Here is a 12,333-nt window from a genome sequence, read left to right as displayed (position 1 = left end):
TGTGATATTAATGTGCTTACTGGTGGAACCTGTAACTTCAGGTCATCACATTCCCTCATTTGACACATAAAAGACTGCCCTCATCTGTTTGCTATGGCTGACTATGAAAATAAGATCTTGTAATTCTACAACTTCAGTTCGAAAGATATTAGAATTAGTTTTAAAATTACAGTATTATCCCATAATATTAGGACTCTTTCTTGTAAATCTTTATCTTAATTCTGTTATTCTATTCATAACATGGAACATTTTGTTCTCAAAGTAACCTTTTTCTCTTGATATTACTTCTCAAAATATGACTGTATTTCTAGTACAATTAGGACTGTATCTCAAAAAAGCACAACTCTGTCCTTACAACTTTATTCTTGTCATTTTATGACTCTTTTCTGTAAAATCTCGTTTTTTGAATTCTGACTTTTTTGTAATTCTACAACTTTAATTATAATATACAACGTTGTATTTTCTTCGTAAAAATTATGACTTTATATCTGTTAGATTTTTCCAGTAAAATCACAAATTTATTGTTGAAACATTACAACTTCTTGTAATTGTAACTTTATTCTCATAACATTGTGACTTTTTTCTCAGAATCTCAGGTTAGTGTTTTTCTTAACATTGACCCTAATACTCTGTTGTACTGCAGAAACTAGATACTCAGCATCTTTTAGAATGTATTCACCTGTTGGCACTGGTAATGACACACACATGCAATCTAAACTTTTGTGCATTGTATGTTCTTAAAGGGAGAAAACCCTCAACTAAGTGATCTTACATCGTGCCTAACTGGTCCATAGTGTTTGTATCCAGCAGTGACACTTATATGTCTTTTTCTTATCATCACAATTCTTAGTGAGACCAAAATATGGACCTGGAAAATACTTTTTTTTTCTTTCTTTCTTTTCATTTTGTGTGTTTTATTGTAAGAGTTGTTCTGTCTCAGAAAAGCGGGGCCTCATTCGCGAAGCATTGTCTGCCTTTATCCTGTGATCATTTCAACCAGTCTGATTAAAACTGTTGCAGTTACGACAGTCGAATTACCTTAACTTTTTGCAGTGCAGAGAATCCATGTAAACATTTGATTTATATGTATACAAGCTTCTAAGTGTTTTTTATTAAATGACTCAGGCTTGGTGTAGAGATGAGGCCCCTGGTGAGGAGTAAATGTGAAAATCACACACACAGACACTAAGTACTCATTTAAATCCACACTGAGCCACAGCATCTACTGCTATGAAGAACCCTCATTAACACACACACACACAGTCCTGTATGTACACATCACAGCAGTGCATTAGATACTGACTTTCCTCTGGACTGGAAGTCTGCTGATGTATGGCCTGAAGCTGCAGCCTTCTGACTGCCTGACTGACTGACTGGTTTTTGACTGTCTCTCTTGTTAAAATGCACACTATTACAATAAACACTAAAATAATGAACACAGCACTTGATACTTCCTGTTTTATTCACTCTGTTTTTTTTTCTGACTGACCTCTGACTGTCTCGTCAGCCGACCCTTTCTGTCCTGTCTGATCACATTTGAGTAGAATCGACCTCTGAGCCTTGAGGGCTGAGCAGGTAAACAAACGTGAAAGTTGTAGTTTTTAGTCAGGTTCCTGATCGGCACATGATGCTGAATTTATTATATATTTAGTGTGTGTGTGGTTGCGTGGGAATGAATGTGTACGAGTGTGTGTGAGTGCCTGTCTTTGAAGACAGTTAAGTATTATTATAATGACCTGAAGTAGATCTGACAAAATATACTGTTATCACTGGGTAGAGCATTTATATATTTGATATATTGAAAATAGATTTATGAAGTCCAGAATGCACCATTAGGATTACAGGTTTCACCTTTCACCTCAACTGCCATTGGTCCAGGAGTGGGGGTGGGGCTAAGTGGAATTAACTGTATTGAATGTAAAGTTAATTGACACCACTTGTTGTTTATCGGACATCACTTCTTCCTGAGTAAATCTGCTTTTTGTATGAATATTCACAATGAATAAATAAAGAAATAGATGATTGATAGAAAATGTCTGACTTTGTGTTTTTCGTTTAAAGGAATACTTCACCCCCAGAATTTGTATATCAGTTACTCACACTGTTACGTTGAGTCTGTGATGAAAACTCTTTGTCTAGCGTGCCTCCACCTGAACGAAGAATAAAAAAAAACATCTTTTTTTTGGGATGAACTAGAGTGACGGTCAGCAAAACTATATCAAAACATCAGTTAACAAATGCTCACACAACTCATGCATTATAATCCAAGTCTCATTTATCCAGTTGTTTGCTCAGCACTTCCCAAACACATGCATTTTTGCTAAAAACAATTGTTTTAAAACACTCCCATATGAACGGTGGTATATTTTGTAAGTCCTGAGTGTACAACTGGATATAAGAGACTTGGATTACACTGCATGGGTTGTGTCAGGTTCTGCCAATGGACATTGACATAGTTTTTGTGAATGGCTTCAATAATGTTTTCTGTTTTTGGATTCTTCGTTCAATGTTGAGGCATGTGAGAAAAACAATGTTTTCTTTCATGAACTGAACACAACACAGGGTGAGTAATTGATAGACAATTGGTCATTTGGGGGTTGAAGTTTCCTGTTAAGGTTTTCTCAAGTACCAATTTTTCAAAAGCAGACCTGGGGCCGTATTCGTAAACATTCTGAGTATACTCTCCAAGAGCTCCTAACTTATCCTAATGTTTTTTTTTTACTAAGGAGTCCTAGCTTAGGAGTGATTTAGAAAAGTTCTCAGAGCAAATCTGAGCAAGTAAGGGACAGAAACTTTGACCTTAGTGAGGTGGTGTGGGTGACCCCTTTGCAAGGTATGGCACATTCTTCTAACAGATGTGATTGGTTGTCCTGTGAGCCTGTAAGGTGTGGACACTCAGAAATGAAATCAACTGCATCACAATATGAGACTGTAAGACTGTTGACCAGTCCCATGCACAGTCATTTTCAGGTGCAGGTGCTCAAGCATAATTATAACTTTAAATAATAAAGCTATATACAGTAACAAATTTTGCTTACTTCCATATTTGATTTAGTACCTACTCATTTTGTTTAAAAATTCTGAGGGACACATATTAAGTGGGGGGATTTGGGGGTCCTCTCCCAGGAACTTTTGAGCCTCGAACACTTCATGTCCTGTGTTCTAGTGAATTTTTCTGCATCAATTTATGGTGGAAATGTATTTATTTATGTAAAGGAAAACAAAATTCAGGTGGCATGTGACAAAACAAAATAAAAATAGAATATAATGTAGTAAGACTCTCAGGCATTCTGTCCCGTTTTCAAATATTTATTCTCCTGCAGATTGACTTATTGGCACACGTTTTATTGTGTATAAATGAAGGACTGTGAAGTTTAGTTAAAGTTTAGTTTAAGCTACAAACATGGTTCTTATCTTCTGGCCTTGAATGCGAGCTTTATTTTAAATTTTCTTTTGTTGTCACTTTCCTATCAAAACCCTTTAATTTAACCTGCCATCCAGGTGAATGCTTTATTTCTTGTTGATTCAGAAATAAAAATAAATTCATGTTTTTTTAAATACAGCCCAAGAATTTATAGACAATAAAGTCTGTATACAGGAAAACCACTGTGATTTCATCAGTCACATACTAATACTTAAAAGTATCCTCTAAATGAGATTTCAGTATTCTGAAAGAATCCCAGAGAAGCGACACCTGCAGCAACAGATTTCACCTCAGGACCTCTCTGAAGGGCTAACATGCTTTGTTTCTGCCACCCCCGCAGCAGTGGGTTGCTGAGCTTCCATGTTGGACTCCAGCCTGCTACTCCAAACTGGGGATGTGCCGACTGACGTCTACTGTATGTAATATACTGTCAATGGATATGTACCCCATATAACCCCACTTCAAAAAATTGGAACTATCCCTTTAATGTTTCCATCCCACACTGTAATAAGCATTAGTCTGTCGTCCGTGAGTAGATGCACACTTCCTTCTGCGCGGTGATATGGGTGACGGGTGTAGGTAGAAAGAAAATACCTCTTGCTCACAACAAGGTCTGTGGATTATCTCGAGTAACCGGGTCATGATTTCTGGGAAGAGACATTGTTGCTGAGTGTTTCAAATATATCTTTGATTGCCACAAGCCAAGTGCCATCTAGTTCCATTATATTGGAGAGAATGCCGACATTTCTATGGCCAATATGTCCAGTACTCAGCAACTCATACCAAAAAAATCTAGATCGATAAATAGCACTACAGGTAAGAGGAAGAATATGTGTTTTTGATTTGGGGGTGAACTGTCCCTTTAAGTTTCAAACCCATCATACAGTTTAATGAAATCCGAAACATTACAGTCAGAAATATGTTACAGGTTAAATATTACAAAGTATTACTACTACTATTGCTACAATTGTTTTTCTATTATTTGTTTCACATGCAGGATACACCTACTGACAGACTGGTTTCTTGCAGGATGTGTAGTAACATAAGGGAGCCACAGAGGGGCGCTGTTCTACAGATTATTCTTGCCGTGTGTGATAATCAAAGATCCACCACTTCACTTACAAAAGAGCTTTGTTTCCAGCTTTGTTACAGAGCTGTGCCTTTTATTTTGAAACTTGCGTTGGCTACATGTTTGGTCTGGTTCTGGACATGAAGCTGGTGAACTTGCCTCTCTCCTGTCTGATCATGCCAAGTAAAAAGCACTCTGTATTTGGGTGTAATCTTCAAGAGATCCACCCTTCACTCCTCCACATGTAAACCTGTCAGACTGCACTGAGATCAGCATCTAAATATCTCACCCCACTTTCACATTAAATTCCTCTCTAAAGGTCAGTAAGCTCAGAGTGGGCCTGAGGAACATGTTTACTACATGTTTCACTTTACAACTAGTAGCCTTTGTGAAAACTTTATGACTTAGTATAAAGTATGTGACGACCCCTCCGCTCCACTACTGGTTGCAGCCTAACAGCCGGGTTGTAACACGTACAAGTGTCACACTGAATTTTACAGTCATCGGTTTCTGCTCCTTTGCATGTGGCCTTTGTGTCCTTTTGATCTGAGTTGATCTTTGGTTTCCTTTTTAACCTGTTTGAGGAGCAGTCAGAGATTATCAATGCACAGCAAGAGGTTCACCCCCAACCTTTGTCTCTGTTAGTTTAAAGGAAAAACTCACAGTGTTACAGTTTACGGGGAGTCTACAACCTGTGTAAAACAGGTGGGTTGGGTTCAATATGTTTGACTTTTTCAGCGCTATTACTCTCTTTTTTGTCTTTGTTTTGTGTGTGTGTTTGTTTTTTCCAAGTCAGTCACAGACATCACAGACTCCTGTAATGTTGGTATGACACAGAACGCCATGTAAATTGCTATCTGATCGACAGTCAGATTCCATCTTGTCTCATCCACAAGCAACACGTAGAAAAGTCAATCATATATTATAGATAAATCCATATCTTAATTGTGAATCCCCCATTCCTCTTACCCCAAGATAAGTAAGGAAGGCATCCATACCATGGGCAGGGTGCAAAGCTTGTGTATTTGGGCCAAGTAGCTGGGGATACTTTGATGTTTGGTCATGTATCTCTTTATTTTTTCACACTCATATGGTCAAATATTTTGATATTTATCAAAGCAATTATGATGTTGGATAACAAAAATCTGACAGCTACATATAAACATTCATTTTGTCGTCAGTTCTTATCAATAGACAAAAGTAAATGTGAAAGTTTTCTAAATTATCCTGTGCAAAACTTTTTCTTTAAGTTTGACTTTCTTGCCACTAAAATGGTACAGACAGACTTTTTCACAGCAGAAATGTTGACCTTTCACAACAAGAAAAGCACAGGTGCAACATGTTTTTCAAAATGAAGGCTGCATTCCATTTAGATGTCTGAGTTCTAGGGCCCTGCTGTGGGCTTGTGGGCATGTGGGCATGTTGGCTTACTGGGACACTTAAATTAAACATATTAATGTTTAGTTATGCCTATGATTTTAATGTCATAACAAACAAATGTCTGCTGTGAAAAGGATTTGTTGTGCATGACTGAGCACAATGAGTATGATTAATTAAATATGTTGACGTTTATATGATAGTAGCACATTAGTTATGGAACAAACCACATATCAGGTAAGCTAACTGTTGCTGTGTTTTGTCAGTTCCATCAGAATCAGCTTTATCGGCCAAGTTCATGTGTACATACAAGGAATCTGACTTCGGTAGACTTTGCTCTCAATGTACTAGTATTGACATATACTCAAAAATTAGACAAGAAAGTAGAATATACAAAAAAATATACAAATATATTTGTCTGTGAGGTAAGGAAAAGCAACAATAGATGGTAAAATAGTTGCTTTAGGGACAGTTTGTTATCTATGGGAGGGGTGGTGCAAAAAGGGGGAGGCATAGATTTTTAAGGCCTGGGGAGGAACTTGTGTTTTTTATTTTGGCTTTGGGGAGGGGCATAAAACTATAAACGGCTGTTTTTTGTATTTATTTCATTTTTGAATTTAAAAGGCATGTTTTCTTTAACAATAACACCATTTATCATAGCCAGAAACTGTAAAAACAGAAATTCTCATTTGACTTTCAAATTTCCAACGGTCATCAAACACATTATGTGAGTTAAACACTTCGAGGAAAAACAAACAAACCGAAAAACAAATCTGGGCTTCAAATTGTAATATTTCATCAAAATCACCTTATTCTACATCACTTTAAAATTTTGTCAAAATAAATTATTTGCATCGACTAACCAGCAGCATGACAAGAGTGAAAAACCAAGGCTTTTTAAACATCAAAGGCCACGTTTTTAAAGTCTAATAATTAATCAATGGTGAAGGAAGGCTCATGCATTTTCCCTAAGTCACTCAGGGAGGCTCAAGAAAAAAATATTTGTAGCTTCGGACAGGGTGAAAAAAATAATTTAAGTCACATGCCAGCCGCCCCTTCCTCTGATAAGTAAAGAACAGTCCCTTACAAGATAAAACTGCAATTTTGCTACCTAGCTAACACAGGAATAGAACTAACAAGGGATAAGCAGCTATCAATATGGTAGTACATTAAGTCAGTGTACATTCTCATCCAATATGTTGTCACTAATATCATATATACAGCAATGGTTTGTTATTGTTATCTATTGTAATCTGCTTTGAGAAAATAATAATTATTATAACATCACTTACTTACACTCACTACTTGTACCTAACTTACAAAACCCTACTAATTCAGAAGTACCGAAAAAGGTATTTTTAAATTATTATTTAGGAAACAACTCTCGGACGTTCACTATCTTGTTCCGTCTTTGGTCTTTGGCTGACTGAGTCTGTCTGATGGTGACGTCAGACTCAGAGAAAATGCTACCAAATTACTGCACTGTAATTGGCTGATTTATCGCAAAGGGCGGGGAGCACGCTTCTTGAAGTAGCGGATTGGTCGGTACTGCTGTCAGTCAATCCTCCCCTGTCTCAGTGGCCGCCGCTCAGTCAGGTTGATGGAGAGAAGAAGAGGAGAGAGACGTGGTGGAGATGTAACAGACAACGGAAACAACTATTTTAATGTTCTTAGTTTCCCTCCATCGTGCACTTGACTTTTCTCTACTTTGTTAACTTTTCTTTCTTATTTCACGGCGGTTTTGCCGCTTTACGGTCAGAGTCGTGTATCCTTGGCAACGCGAACAACTGTCCTGCGAAGTTTGGATCAAGTGTTCCACCTTCAGCCGGAAAACAAACTGGATATTTACCCGCTAAACTAACGGAACTGACTCTGTGCTGCATGAGAGCGTTTGTGGAAGTGTTTCTAACAGTTTTATTCATATTTAACGCTTTCCATTGGAAACCTACTGTTTAGGGAAACGGGGCAGCGCGAGACAATAGTCGTGTGAGAGAGAGCTCGTGCAGGGGGGGATCGATGCCGCGCGGGGGCTTTGTTCTGTCCTGTGTGGTGACCCACCGCGAGCCTGCTGCGGATATCGACTGATTGACCGGTGGATTTATGATCGGTTGGTGACTGATAAACGGACTCGGAACCATGGACGTGACTCTGTCCGAGTTACTGGCCACTTTCATGGAGTCACCGCTGGTGGTGTGGGTGAGTGGGAGCAGCACGCGCGCACACGGCTGTGCGGTGATGCACACGAGTTGCTGACCTATCTCTGTTTGACTTTCTCTGTTTCTCTCACTTTGGATACATTTGTTTGTGAGAACTACCTGACCAACCAGTTTAAACTGTCTAAACAAACAACATTGACCTCTAAAGCACCATCTGCAATACTTTGCTCTCCTACACTTTTAACCCATTTATTGACACAGTTCAGACTGTTACATTACAGCGACAGGGTTAAGAGTTTCAATGTAAAAGCCCATGGTTAAGGGACTGTTCTCTATGTATCCGATGAGGGGGTGCATGGGGTGTGACTTCATTTTATTTTATTTTTTATTTTTCCGAAGCTACAAATATTTTTCTCGAGTCTCCCTGAGTGACTTGGGAAATCGCATGATCCTCCACCAACCATTAATTAGTTATGAGATTTTAGAAACTTATCAATTGATGCTTAAAAGTTAAGAGAAAAAAAATGCATGCTGGTTACTTCATGCAGATGGGCTACTTTTGGCAAAATTTGAATGAGAAATGTGGAATAAAGTGATTTTGATAAAAATATATCACTAATTTAAGCTCAGATTTGGAAAAAAATCCAATGATAATTTCTGTTTTTACAGTTTCTGGCTATTTTAAAAGGTGTAATTCGGCAATTTTTGAAGAAAACATGCCTTCCATACCCACTATGTTTTCTTTAAAAATAAATGGTAACAGAAATACAGATTACAACAATTTCCAGTTGCATCCTCCTCTAAGTCAAAATAAAAGTCCCCCCTCGAGCTTAAAAAATTATTTGACATACCTCCCTCTTTTTTCACCACTCTCCTCCCCTCACATAAGTGACAAACAGTCCCTAAATCATTCATTGAGAGACATTGGCTGGTCTCTCTGGGGCTTTCCCAGTTTAGATCTCATTTCAACTGTCAGGGAGAAAAAGTGAATTCTCAGTTTCCTCTGCTTCACTGGTTGCAGCTGCTGTTCCTCAGTTAGTGCTGTTTCTTTACCTCTTCATCGACTTTTGCCATTTTTAATTTACTGATGTACGAAAGAATTTCCCCTTGTCAGCCCAAACATTCTCTCTGTTTGAGTGGGTTTAGCTGTTTTGCATGTCCAAAAGAGTCACTATCTCTATGGAGCAAAAAGTGCTGCAGCTGATTTCACTTATGTAGCAAAGCTTTAAGCAGAGACTGAGCAAGTAAATGGTTAAAAGTAATGGAAACTAAATCCAGAATTAAGAAACAGAAGTAAAAAATGGAAAAAAAAAATGTACATTAGATACTTTAATTCCTCAGTAGATTTTGTTATAGATATCAGTGTGTTAAAGGTTTGTTTGGGACCCACTTTAATCTTCCTGCTGGCCAATATGGGCTTCCAGCCCAGACTATGACAACCCACAAAGCAGTCAATAGGTTATTACCTCTGCGGTACTTCCTGTTTGGCTGTGACCCCATCGTGTTGACCTGGCCGATCAACCAACACTTTTTCTCATGTATGTCAGACACAGACAAACACATTTAACACAGCCACGCTGCAGAAGCTGACGCATGGAAAGTCACAAGCTGTTTCTCATTCTCTTTTTTTTTCCTTTATTTGCACATCCAAGGTTAGAGAAATGGGGTTCATGACCAGAATGTTGCCGATAGGATATCTGAAACCTGATTTTAGGGTATGTCTGGGTGGAGAAAATGAAAGAGTAGCGCTCACATTTAGCAAGGCCCTTAATCCCCAACTACTCCGGTGGAGTTGCTCAGTGGCCAGGAGCAGATCAGACTGTGGTTATACTGGGCAGCTTCCAGCTGTGTCACTGTGTGTGCAGGGCGTTCCTCAACAAGAGAGCAAACCCCCCCTCTGAATAAAGAAAGGTTAAAGAAATATTAAATGTGCTCGATATAACTTTTAAAGAAAGGTTTACATTGTTTTCAAATCTGTCTTTAAATGTAGCTGATATACCCATGTGTACATTGAAAGGTTACTGGTGACAGTAATTGTTCCTGCTGCCCACACTGGCCACGATGACACCCCCTCTTTCATTTAAAGTGATGGGGGCAAATTCTAAAGTTATTATTCTGTGCAGAGATGCATTCTAATGTTTAGCTGAAGCTAATATGAAGCTAAGGCTGCAGTCATTTTAATGCCAAATGTCCTTGTGTCATCATGCCTCTGCTGCATCTGAGCAGAGAAACGCTATCCATGGAGGCATAAGGAGGAAATTTCATACTAAAAACAGACCCTAACTGTGGAAGATACCCAGTTGATTCTACTTGTTTCAGCAGAATGCCAACCAGCATATTAAGCTGAAAGAAAAAAACATTAGGAGTGTTAGGTTTATATTTCTAGGTGTGATGTGGTTGATGTTTCTTTCTGTTTCTAGGTGCGCACCTTGGGTCCTTTGGGTTCATGTGACGACGTAGGCTCAGAGGAGCGGGTCAACATGTTTATGGAGCTGGTGGACGGCGTCTTCCTGCACAAGATCATGACACACATGTAGGTGACATCAAACAGAGTGAGAGTTTTATTTGTATGAGTCAGTGAACAAAGTTCTTTCGTGTGTATTTTTGTGCTTCTGGACTGGGTGTATGAACGGTGAGTGAGTTAATCCAGTGTTTCCTGTGTAAGTGTGTTGTGTGCGACCACATCCTGACGGGCTGGTTTCATGTTGTAAACGTCACAGCCAGATGTGCAGCTAAAGTCTGCATCAAGACATACAGTGGAGTTTGAGAGTGAGCACAAATCAGACCATTAACAGTCCCTTTTAATACTGAGGTGTGAACAATTATAAAATTGTTAAGCAATAACTCTCAGCAGGTTCAGGTGATGGATATTTACCACCTATATCTTCACATAGAAGAAAAAAAGCTGGCAATGCACAGAGAGAATCAGTCACAACTGTGAAGGTGATGCAACACAACATGGTTTGATAAGGCTTTTCTAAGAATGATACCTGTTATACTATGAGTATGTTGTGACAGTATCCAGTTTTTGTAAATGACCGTTCTTATGCCAACAAAACATGCACAACTAAAGATAATTAAGAAACCTGTCACTTTCTGCAATGGTGTGGCTCACTGACATGCATTCAGGTTTGGACAACTGTGGAGCTCTATAGCACAGAGGTAGAAGATATATCAGGCTTTGGATACACACCATAGACTCAATGTAAGTAATGGATGTAGCCAGTGTGACATCACCCATTGGTTTGTGGACTCCCGTTTTGAAGCCTCAAGTTTAACCTTTAGACTGTCGCAATCTTGGAGGTTTGGAGCCAAAGTAATTAAAAGACGATATTTTGACGAGAGATTGGAGCTAACTCTAACGCCAGCTGCAGCTGTGTTCCCACAGTCATGGAAAACCTGAAAAAGTCATGGAATTTCACAATCAAATTTTCTAGACCCTTGCTGTGTGTAATGAAACTATCAGAGTAATTCTCCTGAAATTGACCTTCCAAGTAATGTAACAATGACAGATTTATAATTGGTAGCTGTCCATGTAACGGAGCTCTGATATACGTCGATACATGATAACATTTTTTTATCATCACTCATTCTTCATTTTCTCCCCATGTTCTGTCTCTCCCCTCATGTATGCCCACTAGCTGAACTAATTACTAGACCTATAATGTTATCCCCACCACTTGAAGTCACTATATTTCTAAATCTGCTGCCTTTTCCACCAGAAGAGACTGACCTCTGGTGGCACTTGCAGTGTACTATATCACCTCAACTCAGCAGCCCCATATCAGTTTAAAGGACAACTTCGGTATTTTTCAACCTGGGCTCTATTTCCCCATGTGTACAGTACAGGCCAAAAGTTTGGACACACCTTCTCATTCAATGCGTTTTCTTTATTTTCATGACTATTTACATTGTAGATTCTCACTGAAGGCATCAAAACTATGAATGAACACATGTGGAGTTATGTACTTAACAAAAAAAGGTGAAATAACTGAAAACATGTTTTATATTCTAGTTTCTTCAAAATAGCCACCCTTTGCTCTGATTACTGCTTTGCACACTCTTGGCATTCTCTCCATGAGCTTCAAGAGGTAGTCACCTGAAATGGTTTCCACTTCACAGGTGTGCCTTATCAGGGTTAATTAGTGGAATTTCTTGCTTTATCAATGGGGTTGGGACCATCAGTTGTGTTGTGCAGAAGTCAGGTTAATACACAGCCGACAGCCCTATTGGACAACTGTTAAAATTCATATTATGGCAAGAACCAATCAGCTAACTAAAGAAAAACGAGTGGCCATCATTACTTT

The 12,333-nt window shown here is 38.7% G+C and overlaps 1 protein-coding gene across 4 annotated transcripts in view; it reads left to right on the top strand.

Moving 5' to 3' along the window:
- The first annotated feature begins 7,449 nt into the window (after window positions 1–7,449).
- ccdc88c (coiled-coil and HOOK domain protein 88C) overlaps window positions 7,450–12,333 on the top strand; it is a 74,277-nt gene continuing 69,393 nt past the window's right edge. For all 4 annotated transcript variants that reach the window (XR_004502532.2, XM_078174877.1, XM_033642530.2 and 1 more), the window contains exons 1-2: window positions 7,450–8,066; window positions 10,447–10,559. Coding sequence is in view for 3 of the 4 variants with exons in the window: in XM_078174877.1 (XP_078031003.1) it covers window positions 8,007–8,066; window positions 10,447–10,559 (173 nt within the window). In the remaining variant the exon portion in view is untranslated. The remainder of the gene's footprint in view (window positions 8,067–10,446; window positions 10,560–12,333) is intronic.

This window comes from Epinephelus lanceolatus, chromosome 15 (assembly GCF_041903045.1).
Source record: "Epinephelus lanceolatus isolate andai-2023 chromosome 15, ASM4190304v1, whole genome shotgun sequence".
NCBI classification, from domain to species: Eukaryota; Metazoa; Chordata; class Actinopteri; order Perciformes; family Serranidae; genus Epinephelus; species Epinephelus lanceolatus.
This window is presented reverse-complemented; position numbering and strand designations above follow the sequence as displayed.